A 26316-nucleotide genomic window follows, 5' to 3' on the forward strand; every position below is an offset into this window, starting at 1 on the left:
TTTTTTCTCTATCGATTTGCAGCACTTTAGGGACTACTTTCCACAGGTTACTTCAATTTTTTCAAAAATAATTAATTATTTGTTAAATAACAAAATATTTACAGCTAAGCTTTCATTCACAACAATATACTTTATTTTATTATTGTTTCAAGGTTTCTCCAACTATTCGTTGTAAGTTTCCTATTTTCGTATTTACTGCATAATGCACATGATGCCAATTGCTCTTCTCTTCTTTAGAAAAAAATATTTGTTAAACAACAAAATATTTACAATTTAATGATCATTTACGACACAGCAGTATACTTCATTTTATTAATATATGAAGGTTTTTGAATTATTCATTGAAAGTTTTCTGGTCTAGTATTGATTGTACACTAGGGTGGGTCATCATCCTATGGTTAAAAAAAAAGTTTCCTATTTCCGTCGGGCAGGGCAAGAAAAAGGTGCCAAATGACGTTTTAAGGTTATATATAATATTTCATTCAATGAGGAGTTCATTTTTTCCCTCAGGATTGAGTTTGAAAACCCGCATTTTTAAGGAAAAAAGTCTAATTTCATTAAAAATACTGAAAAAGAGAGTTACAAATATACATAACAACTAATATAAGTAAAATATCTTACATCTACAAAAAAAACCTATGCATTGGATAAAGCCTGATCTTGTGTTTTCTATTAATTTTCTCTAATTTCATTCAAGATTAGATCAATGTAAGATTGTAATGCGAGTGGCAAAAGAAAGAGGTATTGAAAACGGCAGTATTCTAATTTTTAATGCAATGAAAAATAATCACAAAGATGCACATCATTTATTCTCATTATTCAACGTTTATATTGTTTTCTTTCTGATTAAAATGAAATTTAGAGATAAAAAGGAAAAAAAGGAAGTTCTATGTTTCACTTGTCTAGTTTTAACTCTTCTTCACTAGAAATGTCGTATTGTCTACTATACTATACTGCGTTCAGGAGGAAGATAGACTAGATGTAGGTAAAGAAAGGCACCATTTGGTGATCGCAATCGCGTGTTTGCTGCCAAGAACATATTGGTGCTAAGCAGACGGTGAATGCGAATACTATTGGTTATCTTGTTTTATTCAGGAGAACATCCCCAAAACTGTCATAGTGGCAAACCTCCTATCAACCTATTTGTTTACTCTTGGCTTATTTTTTCCTTGAACATAATTTAGTGTATGTCATATAGCAGTATTTACAAGTAGCATTAAAAGACAAATTGTATGAATATTCCTTTGCAAACAAAATAATAGTGATACACTAAACTTCTCGTTGTAAATAAATCTTTTGCACTCCCTCACAAGGAAAGAAATAAATAAAATTAAAAAAGGAAGAAGATATGTCAGTTAACATCTCGATCATAACAATATTTTCTTTTGCAGTATTTCATTTATTTTGAAATAAAATCATACTAATACATTTTTAGTTGTTAAATATTATTACAAATCGATCTTGAAATTCAATTGTTATATATTATTTTTAAAATTAGGGTGATAAAGGAGATCCTGGATTAGATGGATTGCCCGGAGAAGCAGGACCTAAAGGAAGCGACGGACACCCTGGACCCCCGGGGGCTCCCGGCCCTATATCGCATCTTGCTCCCGATGGAACATTAATTATTGTAAGCAGCTTTACAAATTATTTCTTTAGCACAACTTGCTTTTTTATGCATGGCAGTATAATATAAACAGTTCTTATATGAGGCAGTGAGAATCAAAGAGATGCAAGTGGACATTTTCAAGTTTTGAGTAAAATGCGTATAAAGATTACGCTCTAGATAGGCTTTCATTGATTTTTTTTTCTAAATCATGTTGTATAGCAGCACCTACCAGGGCTACTAGTACTATCTCTTGCCCCAAGACAGAGGAGAGTTTCACCTACCATGTGTACTGTATACCTAGTAAACGAAGCTGATTATTTTAAAATAATTTGAAGACTTAAATCGAACAAAGTTTGCGTATGTTCGATATTCTCGGTGACGAATGTCTTTCAAGACTGCGTTAAACGTCGCCTGTTTCGTAGGTCATTCCAAATTGTGGGAAGAGGTCGTACGTGAACAGCATCTTTCACTAACCCCCACCGGAAAACATCGCAGGGTGTGAGATCAGGGGAGATGAACAGCGAAAAGAGCAAAAAATCTTGTATTCCATAGTAGTCATGTCCGAAAGTTCCACAACAACTTAAAAAACACTAGGTTTATTGTTCCATCGTGTGAATATAATGAACAGAACGAACTTGGGTAAATTGTAACACTTGAGTAATGTAGAAACTATGCAACAACTTTCTTGAAAATAACCAAAAAATACATTATATTATTGCAAATCAGTATTACAATGGTACTAACAATTATATCGACTAAAATTACAGTCAAACCCGTTTATAACAACAAGCACAAAGGGATCGCGATATTTGCTCATTATAACCGAGTTCTCATAAAAAGCGAGTTTGTAAAAAAAATCATAAAAATTTATAATAGTTGCTTTTTTCATTCTTGTTAATCACTGCACAATATCAAATTAGTTGGTTACTCTTTGCTTTGAACTGTCTCAATGTCATACATAATTTTTAAATGTTTCTTTACTCCACAAATTTAAAAAAGTGCTATCATCGCTTGTTCTCGGGGTTTATGACTGACCACTAACTTTGTTTGACTTTGGAATGTTGAAGAAGATTTACCAAAAATGGATAGTGTTAGGAGACTCCTCGCTTGCATTCTGACCATATTGTTAGACGTGATATGGAACCCACAGGTACAAGAACTAACTCAAAATGTCTACATACAAACTTTATTGATGTCTGCCATCCACACTACAAGGCGCAGAGTTGCGCTTCCTCTAATACTAAAAAGCAGCCGACGACCTGTCAAGGTATTATTTTACCTGGAACCGCCTGCCAGATAAATTGCTTTACAAAAAAAAAAATGCATGAATCACAGTAAATAAAGAATTGAATAATTAAAAAAAGAAAACAGTTCAAAGTTCTTTTCTAATCCGTTTCACAACAGATAGGCTGAGCTGGAAGTTAATAGAAATCTTACAAATCACAAAAATATTTTTCACTTTAAGCGGGGTTTTCTCGTTAAAAGCATCCTCCCATGGATTTAACATTGTACCAACATATTTCTGATTTTCGCTCTAAATCTGGGTTTTCGTTAAATCAGGGCTAGTTATAAGCGAATTCAACTGTTCCATGAACTCGATAACAAATTGTCGGAATTCACGTCACAATCTACGTATTGACTCGTATCTCAACCTCATCCGATTTCTGGAGCCCCTCCTGTTTCTGAAACCATGCAAGTTTTACCTCAGACTATTTCGTAAAATAAATCTAAGATGTGAAAGAGTTCACTTCGATCTCTCAAAGTTGATTCTGTAAAAGTTGTTTCACCGCCAAAGCAGTGTCGATGCAGTGAAAACCACCTGTCTTAGCTACTGATTAACAGGATTTTTCGTAGTTTTGTTTTTAAGTACGTAATTTGGATAATAGTTTTTTCGCATCTGAGGTCATGTTAAAATTTTCATTTTCTAACTGTCCTATCTGTGCTGTTTTGGGTTGATTACTATCTTTTTCCCTTATTCTTCTACTTACGTAATTAATGTTTTTTAAGATAGTTTTCTTTTTCTTTTTTTTTTTTTTTTTTTTTTTTTTTTTAACATTTAGAATGTTCTTTGCTCACAGTGAACTGGAATAATATTTAGTCTCTTTCCTTCGGATCATTCCACGTCAAATAGTCTAAATTAAATAGTCGGCCGTGCTCTCATGTCTCCGATTTTTCCCATTATTTTTTTACGAATATCTATGAGAACAGCTCAAATTATTTTTTTTAGATTTTTTGAATAAAAATTACGCTTTGGAGATTTTTTTCAAAAATTCAATTTTTAATCATTTTTCGGAATCACCGTTTTGGCATGAATTCAGAAAATCTCTCTAATTTCTTGATTTTTCAACCAATTAAGCTGAATTTGATATCAATTTCAAGCTAATATTTTTCCCTTTTAGTGTGAACGACAGAAAGTATTCTATGAACAGTTGGGTGTTGCCACTCATTATCTAAAGTCAGTTTTTATGTTTTTTCATTCGGGAGATTAAAAAGTTATATCTTCGGAGTACCTACTACGCTCTGCATCGTTTTTTTTTTTTTCTCTTTGTAGCACATTCAAATCATTCTCTTGCTATGTAGAAAAAAGTAGAAGTGTGTTTTTTGTTGTTTTGAAATAAAAAAAATAATTTGTTTTGCGGAAAATACAAGTTTTCTATTACTTTAAATCCCTTTTAAGCTTAAAAAAGTCCAAAAACTTTTCAGAACAATTAATACTGGACTCACAAAGGATTTGTATCGATAGTTAATCGCTAAAAAGTAATTTACTTTTGAAAAGAATTGCGCAAAAACATCTGTTTCATCAGACTTCTCAAAAATAAATAAACACTTTTGATAGAAAGTGTACAAAATATTAAGAATAATAATTTGAAGAGTAGTATAAAAATATTTTTAATGGACTTATTTTGCTTTTTTTTTTTTTTTTTTGACAATAAAGGATGGAAAAAAAATTCTGTTGAAAACTTTTCTTAGCATAATCTTGTTTGGATTACGTTACACCTGACAATGAACTTCTACACTTACAGTAAGTACTCCACAGCTCTAGATTTCTCTGAAGAAGATTATTTTTGCTGACTGAAGTATAGTTAAAAACCTCTTTGAAACTTATTAATAGAAATTCTGACTTTTTCATCTTCTGATACAAAGGAAATAGTAATTTTTTTTTAAATGCCGTCCGCACAAGCATACCTTTCATTTCACATTTTATAATCGACGAAAGCTATGTGTCGATTAATTTTCAAAGGGAAAGAAGAATGATGCGTATTGCATGAGTATTGTAAGAGCGGAAGTTCATTGACAGGTGTAACGCGATCCAAACAAGATAATGCTAAGAAAAGTTTTCAACGGTATTTTTTTCCATTATTTAATGTAAAAAAAAAGCAAAATAATTCCATTAAAAATATTTTTAAAACTATTCTTCAAATTATTATTCTTAATATTTAGTACACTTTCTATCAAAAGTGGTTTTTTTTTTTTTTTTTTTTGTGTGTGTGTGTGTGTGTTTATTTATTTATTTTTGCGAAGTCTGATGAAACGGAGGTTGTGCACAATTCTTTTCAAAAGTAAACAACTTTTTAGGGATTAACTATTGATACAAATCCTTTAAGAGTTCAGTATTAATTGTTCTGAAAAGTTTTTGATCTTTTTTAAAGCTTAAAAAGGATTTAAAGTTTTAGAAAACTTGTATTTTCCGCAAAACAAATTATTTTTTTTATTTCAAAACATCAAAAAACACCCTTCTACTTTTTTTCTACATAGCAAGAGAATGAGTTAAATATGCTACAAAAAAATAAAAAAATGTGATGCAGATCGTAGTAGGTGCTCCGGAGATATAACTTATTTAATCTCTTAATTGAAAAAACATGAAAACTGACTTTAGATAAGAATTGGCAACACCCAACTGTTTATAGAATACTTTCTGTCATTCACACTGAAAGAAAAACATATTAGCTTGAAATTGATACCAAATTCAGCTTAATTGGTTGAAAAATCAAGAAATTAGAGAGATTTTCTGAACTTATGCCAAAACGGTGACTTCGAAAAATTATTAAAAATCGAATTTTTGAAAAAATCCTCCAAAGCGTAATTTTCATTCAAAAAATCTAAAAAGAATATAATTTGGGCTTTTCTCATAGAAAAATAATAGACAAAATCTGAGACATGTCGGCACATGGTATTAGGCGATTTGACATGAAATAACTCCTTCTTGAATTCAATTTACTCAGACTGCAGTTGCCTTCTTTTCTAGTTTAATTTTACTACATTTTGCAATTTTTTTCCCTTTGAGGACTGTTTACATTTTTCAAAATGTCAAACAAAAGCTAAACGAGGCCTCAAATGTTTCTATACTTTTTCAACCAAAAAGAGAGAGAGAGAGAGAGAGAGAGAGAAATGTATTAAATTTAAAGGAAAAAAAAAACTTTTTTTTGTCAAAAATTCTCAAATTTTTGTCTTTTTTTTTTTTTTTTTTCAAATACTTTTTTAAAAAAATCTCTCTTTTTTCTTTTCAGTTGGGGAACTTTTCCTAGTGATGACCTTTCGTTTTAATTTTAAATATAGTGAAATCTATCAAGATTTTTTTAAACCTATTTTCACCATGTGGTTTTGATCAGATGTTCCTTATAACGAAGTTATGTATAAATATTTCTGCATTCTTTCATTAAGATACAAGTTTCTCTTCAATTTTTAGGAAGAAAAAGGTGAAAAGGGTGAAAGGGGAAGACGTGGGAAAAGAGGTTACCCTGGCCCACCAGGTCCACCTGGACCACCCGGGGAACCAGGAATCATCAGTGATATACCAGGGTTTCCGGTAAGTGCAATGTGTTTTCATGTGCCGGTTTAGTGATTCAAATTTCATTTTAAAGTATTAACAAAGGTATGTTTTGTTGGATAAAAACGAAAAAAATCCACTGATATGAACAATCTTGGTACCTTATATTACAAGAATGTATGAATAAATGACAAAAAATTATATTTCATGATAACTTTTGCCACACGTTAAATTCTCCAAAATAAAAATGTAATTAGTTGTTGAAAGTCACCTGGTTGTCAGTTTTTTAATATTGATTTGATGCAGATAACCTAAGTAAGTACCTGGAAAAAAATCGGACAGTGCTATAAATTTTATTTTCCTTGTAATAAGGATTTTGATTTTCCTACGTAACATTTCGTTGACATTTTTTCCACTATTTTCAGATAGCTACTTGAGTCTTCAAGTTTATATTCGAAATGTTTATATATTATTTAAAAATTCATTCTTGGATGCTTAAAATAAACTATTGTCTATCATTAAGCTTTAATAATATTTTAGTTTTAACTTTCTATGATTTTAAATAACAGTTTCTTTTACTTTTAATCTGCCACTGAAGAAGGAATTCGTAGTACAACAGGTATGTAATACCTGAGTTGATTTCACTCTGAAATTTTTTTAAGATACTACTATATGGTTCAAAGATAAGTCAGTCTTTTGTCAGAAACTTTTATGAAATATTACCACAGGCAGGAATATGTTTATAAATTTTAGGGACGCCCTGGAGTTCCTGGTCCTCCAGGACAAAAAGGAGAACTCGGGGAAGCTGTAAAAGGCGAGAAAGGCGATAGGGGAGCGCCTGGACCCCCTGGTTCTGGTGGATACGTCAACCCGGTAAGCTGATTTACTGTTTTTAAGGAACTTTACCTATAATTTTTGAGGAAGTTTTTTTTTTTTTTTGCAATGATCAAATCCACTGAAAAACAAATTTTAACGAATTTTCTGTTCCTCAATATACTTTGGGTGTCCTTAAAAATCGGATTATTATAGTATTCAAGGTGCTGAAAAAAAATGTGTTTGCAAAAATTTTCTATCACCCTCCAATTTTCAGAAATTTTATTTATAAGTTTCGGATTACATATGCTATCTCTAATAGCAGTTAAAAGTTTACTATATACAGTGGCTCCCAAAAGTCTTCGTACACCTACGACTTTCAACGAAATAGGCCCCAATCCATTGGTTAGAATTAATATTTCGGAATAGGTATTTAATTATAAAATCTATGATCAATTTTTAACAAAACTACATGAAAAGTTTTTAAAAAATATTAAAACTTAATTTTTTAAAAATCAAAAACCAAAAAGTGCCGGAAATTTTATCTCACAAAAGTCTTCGTACACTTTATAAAATGTCTATATATTATTGAATAATCTAACTTTTGATTAAGTTATTAATTAGTAGAATATCATACAGTATTCATAACACCTTTTAAACGTCTGGGAATAGATTTCATTCTTTTTCTTTCTTTTTTTTGCGTAATTTCTGAGTAAGTGTTCAACCACACTTCGAGTCTCACTGTTTCTAACTCTATTTTTGTCTTAAAGCCCTATTTTCGTAATCTAGCCTCCAGATATCTCTAAATACGTTACATTAAGTTAAAATCTGGAGATTGAGAGAGTATTTTCTAAACTTAAGGACAATTTTCGAGGCACTAGACGCAAACGTTGAAAACCGTGTGCTTCTTATCGTTATCTTGATAAAAAACGAAGTTGTTTCCAATAACCAAATTTTTGGCTAAGAGTTCAAAATTGGTTTTTAAAATATTTAAAGGAACAGCATGATTCATTATTTCATCAAAAAATTACAAACTACCAAGTCCTGATGCTGATATGCACCCTCACGCTAGAACGCCTCCACCGTCCTGATAAACTGATCCAAATAAGTTCTTAAGATTAAGTTCCTAATTTTTTCTTCGACTTACAATTATACAACAATTTAACCAAAAATGTTAAATTAATGTTTATCTGTAAGTAAGACATGATTCTAAAATGATTTCAGCTTATTTATCTTTGATTTTGCGACGAAAAGCGTAAGCTTTCTGTTTTACGCACGACCAAGAAAATTTCTGCGGGAAGAGGTCCCATTTATTCCAGCTAATCAGAGAACTTGGTGAACAATTTTAGGTGAAAATTAAATGTAAAATGTTTTATTTAACTCTGTAGAAACTTTTACAGTACTCAAATGTGTATTTTTCATACATTTTTTAACTTTAAATCTCCGACCACGTTTTGTCAACTTTGCCGGTTGACCTTTTCTTACCTTGTTTTCGGTCCGATTCCTTTCTTTAAAGCATTTTATCGAGCACTTTACTATACAACCAAATAAATTAACTAATTTAGAGACATTTGAAACCAATTTACCACTACTGTGGGAAAAAGATTCAAACTTTGAATGGTGTTTGCTGTTTTTTACGAATACCAGCCTTTTTACAGTAATAAGCACAATATTAAGGAATAAATAAACAAAAAATTAAAGCCAAATGACTTATAAGGGTCAACACAATGCAAAAATATTAATAAAACGACATATGATAATTTTAATCGTGAATTTATTCGAAAATATTTGAGTGTACGATGACTTTTGTGGCGTGTTATTTCTCTGTCTCTTCGTTTTCTGACCCATTTCGAAAAAAAGATCCGTCAATATTTTGAAAAAAACCAATGGGTTGTATTTAGAATGACATAGGAATGATGTGAAAAAATATTGAACTTCATATTCGAATTCAGTTTCGAGTTATTTTGGTTTTACTAAAAAATTTCAAAGTGTACGAACACTTTTGGGAGCCACTGTAGTTCTTTTAGGTGCATTTGATCCATAGACACATATTTTTTTACTCATTACAGCGATAGAACATGTAACAAGAGAGTAGAAACCGAATTCACTTTGATACGGCTCCTTGAGCAGATGGGGCTAAGCTCCGTTTCATTTCGGTTTCACGCAAGATCACATTAGTTGAAGTTGTCACAGTAAGTTGGAACAGCAGGACACTACATGAACATTATATCAAAAAAGAAATGGCCAGAGAGCAAGCAATATATTGCAGGTGAAAAAAATGCATGCAAAACGTTCCTCTAATCGATTTAAAAAAAATATTCCCCCACCTTTACACGTAAAGTTGGGATTGGTGAAGAATTTCGTTAAACCAATTGACAAAAAGGGTGTGGATATTAATATTTGAAGGAACAGTTCCTATTATTCATTTATGCAAAAATTTAGGAGGGAAATTTCGTTGAACTACAGATAAGAATGCTTATGAAGGACCAAAATTTTGTAGCTAATTTAAGTGATTTAGGAAAAACAGCATCGATTGATTTTTAAAATGTTGTGACACAGTTCTTAGGAAATAATAAAACTCCTGATTATGAAAAATTAATTTAAGACATGTTTATAAGTTACAAAAAAATTAGGATGTTCAATGTCACTGATTCCCTCCCCCCCCCCTCCCCGAAAGTATGGAAGCTGTAAGCGACGAGCATGGGAAGCGCTTCCACCAGGATATTTCTGCAATTTAAGCGAGAAATCACCGACAGTTTACTCCTAATATGCTCGGGATTACTATTGAAATCTTATTAGAATATATTTTATTTAAGTTTGTGTTAGTGCTAATAATAAAGCATCCGCAGTTAAGGCAATTACAGCTACATAAAGTATGAAATTTAGCAATTTTTTTTTTACAAGTGTCATTATTTTTTTTTCATCAAAAATCTCTTTCATTCTTCTACAACTTTTTAAACAATATATATTTTTTGTGTTTTATGCTAGTTTTAAGGCTTTGTACTTGTTTATAAAACGGTAAATGACGAAAATGTTGTATATGTATTGAATAAATGTCATTAAATTGAGAATTTAAAGATTTTGGATTTTTCAAAAATCTGTGGGTGATGGAATACTTTTATTGTTACATTCTTTTTCAGCACCTCCTAAAACATAAAAGTCACTACTAACTTAATGAGGAACAGAAACCTTGTTGACCCGAGTGAAATATGGTAATATAAAGTATTAGCTGACCCGTGCGAAACATAAGCGCTTCACAGCGGCAATTAAAAATCCGATTGTTTTTAATGGCAATTAGTCGAAAAACAGTCACAATGTTAATTGTGACTGAGTAAAACAGGCTTGCTTCTCCATTAAAGTATTACGATAGAAATTGTCTTTGTGGCAGTATAAAAATGTCTCCTCATTATCCCGAATCAGAAATAAGCTCTTGCGTGGTCAGACGTCTTGTTATTAAATATATATTATGCGGAGCGTTATTTTCATTTATTCGTTCTTGCTCCCATCTTTTTTGCCAGTGTGATCACGAGGGAGCTCACGGCGCAAACTGTGCCATTGAAATTTTTAGCGGAGTTGGTTTTAGGGGAATTTTCATCTCATTTTAGTGGGTCTAGTCCTTGGGAGGTAGTACTTCATAGCAATTGAGGGGGTACGGCATTGCGTTTGGAGGAATGGGCACCCCTGCATTTTGTTTGAGATCGGTAATTTTGCCTTGTTTTTAATTTATAAACTAACATACTAAAAGAATAGGGGAAGGTGGCCCAAAGCGAGTAGGTCGCCCAAAGCGAGTAGGCCTTCGTAACCCCCTCCCCTCCATGGTGTATAAGCGGCGATGCATACATATGTCGTGTTTACCCGTACAACCCCGAGTTTTTATCAGTCCCATCAAAGCAGCAGTGAAGCGGTTTGTCGCAACCAGGCTCAAAATATAAAAAAATGATACATTTCTAAAAAAAAAATGTAACTTGTGATTAGTCAAAGACCGGTTTATTTATTTATTTATTTTTTTATTGTCAATAATAATCACGTTATTCTGACACCACCCACCTACAAACTACAATGGTCATTTCGTTTGTTTCTTTTTTTTAAATTTAAGTTTATAATTATTGAAATAAAAAACGTGCCTTCGGGCAAAGCAGGTATAGGATTTAATCATATATTTATTTATTATTTCTTGACACGATTTTCTATTTCAATAGGATCAGTATAACTTTAAAAAGTTTTTTTTTATTATTACAATTAATTAGTCTATTAATTTAATCAGTTATTTCTTTTTGTTTTACAAACAAATGTGCTGACTTTAAATTGGATAAGTACAACTTTTTATAAATATTTTTTCATAATGGCAGGTAGCTAGTCAGTTATTTTAATCAATTATAACTTCATATTTAATTAGCAAATGTACCAAACCACAATCAGTTAAGTTTACTCGCTTTGGGCCCCGTGGTAGGGTAAAAGGGTTTTTTCAAGTGTTTCTATATAAATAAATGTTGGGTTTGAAATAATACAAAAATCACTTTTTATTTTGAAGTTCTAGAACCCTGCTAGGAAATTAAACCGAAATTGTTGCGATAAAAATTAAAAAAAAAAAAACTATAATTTTCGAGCGTTCTTCGAAAACCTACTCGCTTTGGGCCACCCTCCCCTATTAGTATGCGACAGACAATGACTACAACTATTTATTTAGACTACTAAAGAGTATATTACTATACTTGTATAGTTTTTTTTTTTTGCTCAAAGTATAAAAACAGTTTTTGGCAAAACTTTTGTTAAACCTTTTCTGCATTTCTGATGTATTTTTTTGCATTTAACAGTTTTACTTATACGACTACAGATAGGAAAATCATTTGCAATGTATTTATTAATTAAAATGTTAAATTAATTGCGCAAATCCAATTTATTGCATGTCTTGCAGGATGGAATGGACATAATAACAGAAAGTAAGTCAGTTTTCTATTTGCTTATTTGGTTTGAACGGATTTACTCTTTTGTAATTGTTATATTTTTCATATTAGCAAGTTCAGTGGTGCCCTTGGCCTACCTACTGCCCACGGACCATAAACGGCCCGTAAAACTGATATATGTGGCCCTTTATTACATTCAATGTTACAAATTGAAGACTATGCTCTGGAAACTTCCAAAACAACCGATCAATGATAAATTGATCAATGAACAATAGTCAGAAATTAGTTTCTAAAAGAAAGGTGAAACTTCGTATTGATAAAATATACATGTAGTAACACCAAGTGTTCTGGTTCACGAGATCGTCTTAAAATAAGAATCAAGGTGTACTCTCCGGGTGAAAGGAGGTAGGTTGGGAAATACTGAATCGGACTATTTTTCTTAAATATCTTACATTCAAAGTGTATTCAGTCCTAATTATAAAGTACTTTTATTCAAGAGAAAATTATCATCTCTTATAACCGAAAAAAATAATCTCTTTCTCCTTCGAATTTTGGCTGTCGCTATGTCATAATTAAAACACCCAGCTGAAATTTATAGTTATGACAATAAATTTGTAATAATTATATAATCATAAATATTAAATAGATTATATCATGTCTGTCTGGTCCACAAATGAATTACCAACCCTTTAGCAAAAACATTGCCATTAACTCATAAAATATCATTTAAAAGTAACTTCTGGTACATAATAGTAAGTACTTTGTTATTTATAATTTAATTATTTTTGAAAAACAAAATTAGAGCTGTTGGCGGGTTCTACTTTAGATATGGGGAGGTAGCTGCCGGAATAAAAAGTGGTGCAGCAATCCTATGAAGTGAACATTTAAAAAAAAAAATATATCTGTTCAGTGAATATGCTTTGTTTTAAATCAGTCTACTTAAAGCTTAATCAAGGTTTTTTTTTTTCTTTCTATGTACTCAACTCTTTACTTATTTTAACCAAACGTTTCGTGCTGCCATCTAGTATCATACGATTTGTCTAAACTTTCTGCACTTGCAGCTCCATTTTTATAAGAAATGGAGCTCCCACTTTGCACTTTTCTCTAATTTCCATAACAAAATATTTTTCATGCCAAAAGATTTACTTTATTTTCTGCACACATTGTTTTTGTACGTAGAAAAATAATCGATTTAGATAATAGTAATTTCTTGTAGTCCTTGGTACTACATGGGCATATATATATATATATATATATATATATATATATATATATATATATATATATATATATATATATATATATATATATATATATATATATATAGCGATGTACCAGAAGTAGTTGTCAAAAGGGAACGATATTTTTCTTACGTAAGGCGAAAAACAAAGTGATTCCCGTCCCTAGGGCCCAGCTCGGAATCGAAGTTGTGTCGTAAGGTATTTTCTAAAAGTTTTAAGGGGGAGGGATGTCCAGTGACCAAAATGACAAATGACTCTGATTACTGTAGACATCCCAAATAAGTGAAGGTTTTATTAACCTGTTGAGTCACCTCTACTGTAATTGTGCTAGGCAATAAAGTCGAGCGTTGAGGCACAGCCGTCTCGTACAATGTCCTACGTCACATTTACTGTAAACCCAACCACTAATTCAATCAAATTCGTTAAGCTCTTCAACTTACCGTCCCAAACGATCCCAAATATGCCTGGTCTGTGAAAAATTGGGGCATCGATCAGGACAGAGAAGTTGATAACATAAGCAGGAAAGTAGTCTCCTGAAGCCCTTGCAGTGTATGAGAGCATTGTCTTGTTGAAGGATGGCTCCTGGGAGCCCCATCATGAGTGCCACTACTCCAACACATAGAGCAAGCACAAACGTACCGTTAGTCTGTCATGCTGTTGTAGATTAATACAAGGGCTGAGACCCTTGTACCATCATGGCATCCAATAGTGTCACCCCAGCTAACAGTGTTGTACGCCGCTGAAAACAAAAATCAAGAATGGGTTTCTCACACGGTCGCCTTAATTTGGAGTAGTGCTGCATTCGAAACGATTGAACTGCAATTGAGTGGACCCAGATCATCTTCAGCCAAGATCCTGATTCAATTTGGACATTGATGACAAGCCTGTACTTTTGAGGAGAGCCCGCTGTGAACGGCCTAATAGTGCCTTTGCTTTTCATTTTTTTCAGTCCAATTTTTAACAGGACCATGCTCGATCACACAGAGCGAGGGTGTTAGGGGACTTCCTGTTCCACATTATCACTTTCTCCGAACTGCCCGACCCCTTTATTTTTCACTGATCGATCATGTCATGGATCACTTTGGACCGTAAGTTGGACGGTTTACGAATGTGGTCGAATTAGTGACGTCTCTTAGTAAATGTTTAGTGAGATTGCGTAGTACATCATACGGCCCTTTTAAGCCTCAATGCTTCCTTGTCAATATCGCCTCAAGCACTCATGCTAGAGGGAGCCAAATAGGGTACTAAAGCCCCCATTTATTTGAGATTCCTCTCAGCAGTAGATGATATTTTTATTACATTTCGCACACACTTTCTTGCACCAATTTTATCCTCACTTATGTAAAATTTTTGCTTTATTTGGACGACTCCTTCTTGGCGCATCAATTATTTTGTAATTGATTGTGTATAAACCTGTTACGTCACTGCATTCATATGAAAGTAACATAAAACTCTAGTAAAAATATCAAATAATATGAAAACTAATCATTCTGCGGTTTTTAATATTTTTTTTTGCCTTTTAATACGACTCGTATAGCAGAACCCACTGTTTAACCACGAGTGCCCCTATCTTCAAGAACAATGGCTCCCCCTCCCACCGTCCTACCCAAATACTACGAAGACCTCTCCCCAAGAATTACCAAAAAAACCCTTCTACTCCCAAGAAGAGAAAAATAACCCTAAAATTATCCTCTCGACCCCTTCCCCCAACTGTGCACCCCGGATTTTACTGCTCAGCAACAACTAAACCTTCGTTATAATATGGATCTATTTCTGACTCGATAACTGAAGTTGAGATTCTGACATTTCAGACTGCTTTAACTGAATGAGTCTTCAGTTAAAAATGAAGTCTTGATAGTATTAAGACTGAAGATATTATCTCCAGTTAAGAGACTGCAATGACTGAGACTAAAAGTTTTTCGTTTCAGACTGCTGCGTCTTCCTTGGTACAGAAGAGAATAATATTACATTCTGAAAGTAATAATTGACGGCTTAGTATTGACAATTGTTTGTGTTTTCAGTCAAAGGTGAGAAAGGTGACAAAGGTGAAAGAGGCTCCATCGGACCAGAAGGAAGCCCAGGGATTACGGGTCTTCCTGGTGAAATTGGTCCCATCGGTTTGCCTGGACCGAAAGTAAGTACAATTTACCGGCAACTTGTTGTAAAAAAGTTAAAAGCAGCAATGTTGCGCCAAATTTCTGCTTTGCATTTAGTTTTGGTAATTAACAAGGAAAAAATGCTTCTTGTAAGAAATTATGTTTCAAATGATACACACAATATTTGTTAAGAATTACTAAAAAGAAAAAAGGTATGTAAGATGTTTCAATGAGGAGTCAATGAATTTTTTAAGGCACCATCAGATTTCATATATATTTAGAAAGTTACAGGAATAAAGAAACGTGCTCAGAAATATTATCATTCTCCCCTTGAAACTAGATGCTGGTGTAATTGTTTTTGTATATGCTAATATGAGAGACCGAAGTTGAAGAATGTCTACATTCATGCGTGATTCATTAAAAATATATTGGGTGTTTCGGCGACGTCTTTGGTATATGAATGCTGATATTCACCGGCTAATGTCGACATTTACCAGATTTTAGGCTTTTACAGTAACATATGTACCGAGATTAGTGTTTAGCAGCAAAAAAATCATGCGGTTCGAATTAAATGTCCATTGAAAATATATTTAAATTTTAAGATATTCTTTTATGCAGTTCATATACTCATGTTCAGAGTTCTAATGCGTTAGATAACTTGCAAGACGAAATTTAAAGTATTGAATGAATACATATTTTCATCATTAATATTAGTAATATCTTCTATAATACTTTTTTCCTTTTTCTGTATGGTATGATAAATAAACAATAGACGTTTTAATTGCTCCTGGGAAAAATAATTTTCAATCATATAAACACTAAAGAAAAATAACAATTTTTTAAACATAAATTATAAATTTTCGTATACAACAGTTTTGTCAGATGATCCAACTTTGTTTTCATTCCAAGGGCTTAAAAGGTGATCCAGGACTCCCTGGACCTCCAGGTTCTATTGCATACATCGATGAGAAAGACGATAAGTACGTCTACGTTCCAGGACCACCAGGACCACCTGGACCTGTAGTGAGTAGTAAAAAAAAATTGGTTTTATTTTGAAGATATAAACAAATAAATAAAACTTCGTTTAAGAAATTTGAAATACAGAGTGCATCAATCGATAATATTGCATCCAAAATTCTTTTAAAAAAGAACAATTTATGGAGGAAATAGAGTATTCATTGTTTTCGTTTATCTCATAATTTTTGGAGCCCAAAAGTTAACAATCAAGTTGTGTTGGTTTTAAAATAAGCGTGAAACAATCTAAAAACTACAGTTGATTGTGAGTAAATAACTGATATGGCATCTGAGTAAAAAGTCATATTGTAACTGACATTTTTTTTTTTTTTTGAATTTAACTTTTTATTGCTCGCTTAATTTCTCGCTTAGATTCACGTAATAACTGAAACCAAGGTTTCAAAGAAAAATTTAACAGGATATCGCCTTGGGAATAATTAAAGAGGTTTGAATGAAATGCTTAATTAATGTAGCAACAATTTTGAACAGCACATCCAAAGTTTTTAGAAAGAAAGAAAAACAAAGCAAGAAAATGTTTCAGAAGATAAAACGTAAAAAGTACTAGGGTCAGTTACGTCGAAAAGAAACATGGGGTAAATGAAAGCAAACTCTATTATACACTTGTGTTGATTTTTGAAACTAAACTGTTGGTGACTAAAGGTTAGGTAATATATAAAAGAGATTCTGATTCTGAGAGTACTATGTAGGTGTCCACACTCAGTGCCACTACTATTGTTTTGAAAGTATCTTGAGAATGGAGTTTATCTTGATCGTCGTTGCGTCCATAATGTCCTCTCTGGGTCTCTAATTGATTCAAACTTTACATACTATCATGGTAGGGTTGTGAACAACACATTCATACATTTATAGATAAATAATACAAATGGAGTAAGGGAATACGAATGGAAAAGCATACTTAAGGGTGTAAGGGGAAATTAAAATTGAAACTGAAATGTTTATGGAAAATGGGTAAAAGGGACCAGATTGTAAAAAGCGGACTTTTAGGGCTAGAAACTAAACAAAAAAAAACTTTTTTTGGGGAAAGGGACCAATTGTAATTTAAATTACTGTTTATGTAATTGCTGCAATGATGCTATGAGCCAAATATTAGAACAGCGTATGGGTAAGGGTCATTTGCCTAAATGTCAAAATGATTTGCAGTTACAGTAAAGTTCATTGTTATGCAATTTATCACGGAAGGGACAAATCTAGCGATGTTGTTTACACATTTCAGGGTCCGATGGGAAAATCCCTTCCTGGCCCTCCCGGCCCTCCTGGACCGCCAGGACCCCCAGGGCTACCTGTAGGGAGCAACCCATGGCTCAATGCTACCAGCTCGAACGGAAAGAAAGGTAAGCGTGAGAATTTTTCTTCAGCAGGTGATTTAGTATTTTCCGTTTAGATATATTTTCCTTGGTCGCATTCGATTTGTGAAGTTTTAACTTTTCTGGATCATGCCTTTTTCAAGTAAAAGTATGATGCTTTGACAACTGTTTTCTTGCACATTAAGATTGTTTTAAATTTTAAAATCAATGTATATGACCCATAAAGCTGACATATGTATTTGCATATATGTTATGGTTTGGTATGCACATAATAAGGTATTATTCCAGGTAGACACTATTAACTGGAAAGTTAGCCCATACGATTAACCAGGAATTATCACTGTAAATGATCATATCAAAATGCTGCCCAACTTGAAAATGTATTGGTTACATTTCTTTTTAAACAGGAAAAAATCTTGCAATGTAGTATTAATCACAAGCAAAATTGAATTATTAGCTTTAAGAAGGAAATAAAGTTTTTAATACATTATCTTAGTGAACTTAAAATGGAAAAAATATTTGTTGCTTTGGTTATTAACTTTTTCTTAACGAAATGACGAGCAAGGAATTCTTAACATTGGTTGAAGTTTCCAGTACATCGTATATTCCATAGTATTAAAGAAAAAGCAGATAGTGGAAATTAAAGTTCGATTTTGTGCATTGAATGAAATTTTGGATTTAATAATAACTTAATATTGTAAAGCATAGATTGTAAAAAATCAATCATTCAAAAATATACATTATGCAATAATTCAAAAGCACGTAATTTAGCTTAACTGGATCTGCTGTGACTTAAACTGGATGCTTAAAACTGCGTATGAGGGAACATTATGAACGTGTTTCTCCAGAAAAAGAATTTGAAACATAAAGACACAAGAACACATGAAAAGACATCCTTCATATATAAACTAACTTATTTTGAAATGCAAAAGTGGTTCCTCGTAACCCCGAAGCACGTGCATGCAGTAATCTTCGATTTTGTGCTGTATTGCTTTGTGTTTTCTAATTTTACTTTTCAAGCACAACTTATTTATTCAACTTTAAATAAAAATAATATTTAAATGTAAAGTTAAATTTTTGAGATAAATATTTCCCTTCTCAGAAGACAACAGTGATTAAAAGCAAATGTAGTTTCTTTTCGCAGAGTTTAATAGGTTCATTTTCAATGAGTTTAGTTATGACTTTCAATACAAAGTTAAAAAAGTTTCATGTTTAGCTTCTTAAAATGTAAATTGGGCTAAAATATTTTACTTTTTTTGAAATATTAAGCAGGGACTAATATCAGTTTGTTTATCCACATATTTCTTCGGTATTATTATTTTTTTTAACTAGAGGCTTGAAACTAATGGAATTAAATGTGAAAAAAATTCTTGCTATGCTTTCCCAAATAAATGTATCTATACTAATAGATACAAAAGGATGCAAAAAAAAACACCCACACACACACATCTAGCTCTCTAATTTCTAATAAAAGTGTGCAATATACTAGAAGGAATTAGAATGTAGAAATAACACTAAAGAAAAGTTATTTTAGCTATAGCTGTTTGCTTTTATTTTATTTTATTTTATTTTATTTTTGTTGATGCTTGATATTACTTCTCATTAGATGTAAGTGTGTGTGCATACTTATATTTTATCATTCGGTAAAATTCGAAATTTCATTTGGTAGTTGGAGAATTTTTCCGCTTCCAAAAGTTGACTTTGGGTGACCATGAAAAACGTTTAAAAAAGTTCCACCTCACACACAAAAAAAAAAAAAAAAACCTGGCATCTATTCACTCTATTTTTTTAATTTTTTTTCCTCAACTGAACAACTTTTCTACTGTTTATGTATTTATCTTTATCTTGATTACAGAAGACTTTTGTCCCAATAGAGAAGGAGCATTCCTAATATTATTGTTAGTGAGTAGAAAGTTTAGTAGATGGCAGCACTAGAGCACAAATATTTTGGGAATACTGCATTCTAGAGGGAAAGTATCGATAACATCCAACAGATGTTAGATAAATATCACATGGTTGGACGGACGCATGATAAAATTTATGTCACCGTGAATGAGAAATCAACCAACTTTAATGTACGCAGTGCTGAAACTTTCTGTCAGATTGACAGTGAATGAAACTGATTTCACTTCAACTCAACAACAATGGGAAAGCTTGAGTACTGTGATATTTTGCTTTTGCATCTCAGATGAAAGGAATGTAAAAGAGAGAGAGAGAGAGGAAAGAAAAAATATTCTCTGCAATGTCTGAAACGAGCACCCAAGTCAATGAAAATATTTTGATTCAGAAAAACGATAAGGTCGTGAAATGCTCGGTTTTTGCTTTTTACAGACGTAAGGGGGTGGGGGGAGAGAGAGAATAAAAAGTTTTTCGCGGTTCGTAGATCTATCTGTCTCTTCATATGTACATTCCAGGATCTTATGAATTCTGGCGAAGGAACTTGTGAAGCTATTAATTCTGTTGAACCATTTCCGAATATTGCACAGATTTTCAATATACTGCTCTTGTTTTTAGGCAATATACTCTTCAAATTTATTTTTAAGCAAAGACGAAGTGTTGTAAAATGCCATTTCTTATCTTCTAATAGCAAGCAAAACGTTTGGATTTCCAAATTTCAAATCGATTGTATTTAATTTTTAGCTTGGTATTTTAAGTAAAGTTAAGTAAAAAAGTAACTTAAAATTTTAAAGATAATAATACAACGTTAATAGGCGCTAGCATTCAAGAAACTGCAGGTGTTTCGGAATTAGAAGGCATTGCTTTTTCAATCAAAAAGAAGCGAAATTATGGATGAAAATATATCTGACAAAAGTGGGCTGCCTTTTCATCCATAAAGCTCACTTCCTTTGCATTCAAAAAGGGATTCCTTCTAACCGCGAAACAAGCTTCCCACAAATTCGTGTATATTAATGTTGTGCAAATATCTTTTACTTTTCAGCACAAAGGTATAAATTTAATTTTAGCTTAAAGTGTAGTTCTTTTCTCTCGTGTTTTTTATTTTTCTTCTTTTCTTTCTTCTTTCATTCTTACTTCTTTTCCTCCCTTATTTGTAGGATCTATGATTCCAGATAGTACTTTCGAATCGTTTTTACGTCTCACTCATCAGTGCCTGATAAAAATGAAAATAAAAGTTTTTTTTCCTTTCAGCGGGGGGGGGGGGTGAAAAATCTATTGACCCTTTGAGGGGAGAAGGTATTGGGCAAAAAATTCTAAAGACGATTTTTAAAAAACATACAGAAATAATTTTATTTAATGCATTATAATTTTATTGCACCTTGTTTTCATCAATACATATAATGATGTTCGAATTTTCTGAATTTATTTTCTGTTTTTAATGCAATGAATACTTAACAAGAATGAGTAAAAGAATACATTCTCCCATCTTGCTAGAAAAGTACCGGATTATTTAAAGCTCAAAGTACGTCCTATTTATTATTGACGCTATTCTCACCACCAGAACACTTTTTTTTTAACCTTTGAGTCGCACTGCAAGATTGTATATTGGTTTCTTGAAAACACGCAAAACTCCGGCACTCTAAAACAGCAAAGCATCGAACAAAGAACTAGTGTCTCCGCAAACGTTTTTAAATCATAAACCATGAAATACTAGCAAAATTCCAGATTCATCCGATTTGTCATCAAAATTCGAACATTTCAGCTATTTAAAGTTACACGTTGAAAATTTTCACTTTTCGGAATGTCAGTTTTAAGTTTCTTGAAAATTTCTGCTGGGAGTGAAATGATTTTCCCCATGTTTATTACGCCTTTGATATGATTGTGATTGTTTTCTGTTGCTTTTAGGTGGAGGCATCAAAGGCCTTAAATCTTTGATGCGGTCAGAAGGTAAGAACAAATTACCCCTTGCACTTTCACTTTTCACAACTTTTTTTATTTCTGTTTTCTAATAAGGCACGTGCTAATCCTGAAACATTAAAAAGAATGTTGTAAATCCGTTCTTACAAGAAGCAAAGAACATGAAAAATCCCCGTTTTATAATGTTTTTGCACAACGTAATAAATATACCATCGAAGCTTTGAAACAAAGAAATAAAATCAGATTTACTCAAAAACTAACAATTTAAGGACAATTACCCTTACTATTCATCGTGTCTATTGGAAGTTTTTCAATCTCTGATATTCATCAATTTTAAAAAAATCGAAAAAGAAACATGGATGTGTAAGAAGACAACGTATCTACAGCAGTATTCTACTGGTAAAACAGAGATCAGAATTTTAAAATACAGATTATTATGAATAAAGTGGGTTGTTAAAAAAAATCAAGAATTGCATTTGAGTAATATCTTTTTCCCTATAAGAGACGTTCACAAAATAAAAAAAAATGGAACATATTACTTTTTCGAATGAAAAAATCATAATATCTGCTTTTAACGATGTACTTGGGTCTATGTTCATAACTATATACAGGTATTTGTACATTTTTGATGATATAGTTTGCTAAAATTAATTTAAATATGTAGATGTTTTCTTAATTGTTCCAAATTGGGCAAAATACAAAAGATTTGAAAACTGAAGTATATTTACCACATGAACTTTATAAACATACCTATTATCAAGAGATACTTTTTTAATTAATTGAAAAATATTTAAATGATTAAAGTATAATTGATAGAATAAGTATTTTAACTCATGTTCAAACGTTTTAAGAGGTATATATAACTAGAAGTATAATGAGCTGCTTGTTTTTTCCGAATTAATGTGACATATAAATGTCATACACATGATATTGTTATGCATAACTTGCAAGGAAATTTACATGGGCTTGGACAACTTCTTTTAAATGTTGCTTGAATTTTTACTCATTACGCGCAGTTCAAGCAGTTGCAGTGTCGTGTGAAATTATATTCAAAACACTATGAGGCTTTCACGCTTCTTTTGTGAAAAATTAAACCCTGCTTGTAATGATGGTCGTTGTAATTGTTAGTTTCATGGATTAGGTTTAAGTTTAAAAAAAGAATGCATTTGCAAAACCAGAATCAAATTCGAATACCATCATATGAGGCAGTGAGAACCAAAGGGATGTAAGTGAACTGGACATGTTCAAGTTTTTCGTAAAACGCGTTTAAAGATAACGTCCTAGGTAGGCTTTCATTGAAATGTTTTTATAAATCATGATGTGTAGTAGCACTTACCAGGGTTACTAGTAATATGTCTTGCCCCAAGAGCACAGACACTCACCTACCATTTTTATTGGTGGTCTCCAAATTTTTATTTTTGGCACTTACATCCCCTTGCTTATCACTGCCTTATATGCTATAAATTGGACGACATAAACATCTTGGCAAGTTCAGCCTAACATTTAACACAAAACATAAATCAGGCATTATGATTCAAATCAGACATAGACACGCTGATTCAGATCTTTCCTAAAAGGTGAATCCTTAGAACTTTTAGCGAATTTAACTAAATATTTGGCTACAAGTCTATCCCGAAACTCTGTGCACACACTTGTTGGTTAAAGTACACCTGTCGATACGTGTTAGACTGTTCTGACCTTGTTGCAACTGTTTTAAAATAATAGTTGATGAAATAGTTACATGAAGAACATAAAAAGAAAAAATAATATGTTTACAGGATTTCCAATGATGAAAGGTCCTCCTGGACCACCAGGCCCCCCTGGACCACCAGGACCATCAGGACCGCTGCCTACAGAAGACAGCAAGAGAAGTCAGCCGACAGTTGTTCCTGGGGTATGTTATGCTTTCAATTATGTTTCGCATATCGCACTATTGCTCGTTAATTAACGCACTTCCCTTCAATGCAGCACTCTATTGCAAGATACAGGCACAGTTCAATGCACCGTTCATCAAGAACATATAAATATGAACAAATACTATTCCTTAAAACTACCACGTTGCGATCTCTTGGCTCAGTGAAATTATGTTCTTAACTATTTATTCATTTTTTTTATTTATTTGTATTTGTATGTTTAATTATTTACTTATTTGAATTTAATAATGTAATTATATTTATATATATATATATATATATATATATATATATATATATATATATATATATATATATAAAAAAAATAAGATGTTTGTGTGTGTGTGGCGCGCATCCCGGGAAAACGGTAACGCCTAGAAAGATGAAATTTGGTATACAGGTGCAGTTTTTGCTGAAGATGTGCACCTCGGGCTTCGATTTTTGATATTTTGATTAGGAAAAAAGTTATTTAATGTTTTATGTGATTTTTAGCACTTTTTAGTATTTTTTACCTCACAGACCCCAAACCAATCGCACCACACAAATATTTTTTGTACTGTAGGGTAGGAAATTTAATTTTAAATATGATTAAAAATTTGAAGACAGAGCAATTTTTGTATTTTTTACGAATTTTTGAAAAAACCTTTAATTTGCAGTTTTTCCTGAGTTTTATTTTTTTCTAATATCATCCTGCGAGAAGTATCAAAGCCTCATTTCTAAAATTTAAGTTGGTAGTAGTAAAAACATTTCGCCCTCTTCAGAAGAAAAAAGTTCTTGAAAATACGCAATAGTTTTTTTTTTTACAATTTTTTTAATGCTGAACACATCATGTCTCCTCACGCATCGGTCGAAAAAAAGCGTTCTTCAATCTCTTATGCTTGTGACGTCTACTTGGATTTCGATTCGATATTTACAATGGAATCTTAATCGCATCAATGTTAATCCTTTTTTTTTTTTTTACTATATAGCTTACTTCTATATTTTATGACGTCAAACGTTCATCTTTGTCAAACGCTACTTTTTGCACACTACGGGGATTTTTTTTTTTTTTTTTGTTCTATTTAAATTTTTAAAAAAATCAGTTTTTTGAGTGATGTTTGTTTTTATTAGGAAATGGCCGGGAGGTTAAAATAAGTAGAGATGGATAAGAAAATTTAGAGATAGATCGTAAAGGTAGATAGCCGCCGAAGGCGGCATACTTGAAATAAAAAGGTAAATGACAAGTTAGCCAAACAGCCGCCGTAGGTGGCTGCTTGCACAGAAAGGTGAATGGCGTAAGAGGGTGAACCAGCTGGATGGTGAATATATATATATATATATATATATATATATATATATTTATTTATTTATTTATTTATTTATTTGTGGAAACTTATTAGTTTATCTTTATTCAATCATTTAGTTATATTTATTTATTCATATTTTTATTTATTTCTTTTTTTTTCCTCTTCTGGGCTAGATTCTTCTGATCCAAATGAAACTGATTTAGCACGGGATTTGGTGCTACGTATTTACAATGAAGTTTAAAACATATGTTCTTAACATGGTAGCAATTTTTTCTTGAAAATGTATTTATCAGAGTTTGGGATGCAATTCGATTTTTCCAGTGTAAGGGAGGCCTTCCTCCTGATCTTTATAATTGTATGCCGTCACTATACCTGGGAGGGGGGGAGGGAATGTCAATATTATTTGACTATTTAGTGTTCAGTGTATTTCCCCATTGAAAAAGTTTGTCTTTGATGATTTGTATTTTTTTTCCAGAATGTTTAAGAATTGCTAACAAGTGATTTTTTTTTCACTGTAACATTTCGGCGGGAATCTCGCCATCCCACCCAAATTTTGGCCCCTGTTAGGTGGCTAACGTTGAAATCACCAAGCATTCGTATATCATAATCAAGTAATTGATCATGAAATTCAAAGTTACGTTTTACTTTAGAAAATATAAAAAATATGGAAACAAAAAAGGTAGTTAAGTTTTAAAGTGATTTTTCAATCATTTTTTATGAATTTCAGGCTGTGACTCTAAAAAATGTTGATTCACTTCTTCGAGTTTCAGAAACGAGCCCTCTGGGTACTTTAGGTTTTGTTTTAGACGAAGAAACTCTATTGGTGCGTGTCAGTGGTGGCTGGCAATATGTGGCGGTAAGTGTTTTTGTACTGTATTCTTTTTTTTTTTCAGTTAATAAACAGTAGTACTGAAAGTACTAAACCTATTATAATCTTATTCAGAAAAAATGCCTTGTGTATGAGGCTGAAGTCGAGTGAAAATTTCAAATATCTCTAGTAGGCAGTTCCATCGTAACGGACTATTACTCACAGAAGGGAAAATGACCTTGCTGCTTTAAAACAATTTTAAATATTCTTATATCATACATTAGTTTCGGTAATTCATTGCATAAAACGGCAGAAATAGGGTATAGGTAGTTCGTTCCTTTAATTTTTATATAAATAAAAGTCACACTCCAAATATATATCGTCGCCTTAGAGCAACAGTAAGATACATAATCCGCCGAAATAACACTAAGATATATTACAGTTGCTCTGAGGCGACGATATGTCCGGGGTAAACTCGGAAGCTACCGGACCGACTTCGTTGGAATTTTCAGTTGGTGTAGGTTAGTGGTGGAAAGGTTTATAGACCAATTCGAAAAATATTCGATGAATAGTAATATTTTTATTCGAAATTCAATTTTTTGAGCCAAAAGTGAAACTTTCTAATCGAAATAATTATTACATCGTTTCAATTTTAGTTTAATTCGAAAGAGCGGAACAAATTCATATTTAGAACAATTTCGGCCTACGGTTAAAAAGAACAAAGCC

General features: G+C 32.2%; 1 protein-coding gene across 1 annotated transcript in view; it reads left to right on the top strand.

Annotated features, from left to right (window-relative positions):
- The window catches only part of LOC129216665 (collagen alpha-1(XVIII) chain-like), a 67358-nt gene that overhangs the window by 16297 nt on the left and 24745 nt on the right, over positions 1 to 26316 (top strand). Inside the window, exons 10-19 of the mRNA XM_054850882.1 lie at positions 1499 to 1630; positions 6297 to 6416; positions 7131 to 7250; positions 12106 to 12130; positions 15357 to 15469; positions 16341 to 16454; positions 17680 to 17797; positions 21572 to 21613; positions 23362 to 23477; positions 25510 to 25638. Of these exons, the coding sequence (XP_054706857.1) occupies positions 1499 to 1630; positions 6297 to 6416; positions 7131 to 7250; positions 12106 to 12130; positions 15357 to 15469; positions 16341 to 16454; positions 17680 to 17797; positions 21572 to 21613; positions 23362 to 23477; positions 25510 to 25638 (1029 nt within the window). The remainder of the gene's footprint in view (positions 1 to 1498; positions 1631 to 6296; positions 6417 to 7130; positions 7251 to 12105; positions 12131 to 15356; positions 15470 to 16340; positions 16455 to 17679; positions 17798 to 21571; positions 21614 to 23361; positions 23478 to 25509; positions 25639 to 26316) is intronic.

The sequence above is a fragment of the Uloborus diversus genome, chromosome 2 (genome assembly GCF_026930045.1).
Source record: "Uloborus diversus isolate 005 chromosome 2, Udiv.v.3.1, whole genome shotgun sequence".
NCBI classification, from domain to species: Eukaryota; Metazoa; Arthropoda; class Arachnida; order Araneae; family Uloboridae; genus Uloborus; species Uloborus diversus.